Here is a 719-nt window from a genome sequence, read left to right as displayed (position 1 = left end):
GGAAGAGGAGGAAGGGGTCCCTCTCCCCCTGTGACCACACCTACACCGCGTTCTAGAAGTGGGGAGGAGGGGTTAGCACCAGACCCAAAATGTCGCTGTCTTTTGAAAACAACGAAGATCAGAAAATCAGAGCTTGGAGCTGCCAAGCATCCAGAGCGCTGAGTTCGGTTCCTGAACAGAAGTGGGGGCGCAGGGGGAGGAATTAGGGGGCCAGTGGAATTCGCTTCCCCATCAGGAAGGGGTTGGGAATGGCTGGCATATGGACAGGTGAGTTGGGGGTCTCTGGGCTGGCACCCCTGGTGGCCAGGGGAATGAGTGTCGGATGGCCCAAGCCATCACACAAAGGGGGGGGGGCGGGGACTCTGTGCTTCCGGGGGCGAAGCGACTCAGCCCGGCCAGGGGACCAGGGCCACGGCTGGCCAGGGGACAGGTGACCCGGGGCCCAGTTCCCGCTGGGTGGCTCTATTAGGCCAAGATGAGACAGGTAGGCGCTAGAGCCCCCGCTGGGGCTCACACCGGCCATCCCAGCCGTCAGGAGACTGAGATCTGAGGATCACAGTGTAAGGCCAGCCCAGGCAGCACAGTCCAAGAGACTCTCATCTCCAATTAACCACTTAAAAAACAAAAAGCCAGATGTGGAGCTGTGGCTCAAGTGGTAGAGCGGCGCTAGCCTTGAGCACAAAAGCTCAGGCCCTGAGTTCAAGCCCCAGGACCAGCAG

The 719-nt window shown here is 60.2% G+C and overlaps 1 protein-coding gene across 1 annotated transcript in view; it reads right to left on the bottom strand.

The window, feature by feature from the left end:
• Nucleotides 1–202: 202 nt before the first annotated feature.
• Nucleotides 203–719, bottom strand: part of Islr2 (immunoglobulin superfamily containing leucine-rich repeat 2) — a 5,242-nt gene continuing 4,725 nt past the window's right edge. The window contains exons 4-5 of the mRNA XM_013011922.1: nt 362–440; nt 203–296 (exon numbers count right to left, since the gene is read on the bottom strand). Of these exons, the coding sequence (XP_012867376.1) occupies nt 203–296; nt 362–440 (173 nt within the window). The remainder of the gene's footprint in view (nt 297–361; nt 441–719) is intronic.

The sequence above is a fragment of the Dipodomys ordii genome, unplaced genomic scaffold (genome assembly GCF_000151885.1).
Source record: "Dipodomys ordii isolate 6190 unplaced genomic scaffold, Dord_2.0 Scaffold15, whole genome shotgun sequence".
Taxonomy (NCBI): domain Eukaryota; kingdom Metazoa; phylum Chordata; class Mammalia; order Rodentia; family Heteromyidae; genus Dipodomys; species Dipodomys ordii.
Note: the sequence above shows the minus strand (reverse complement) of the source record. Positions and strands in the feature narration are given on the sequence as shown.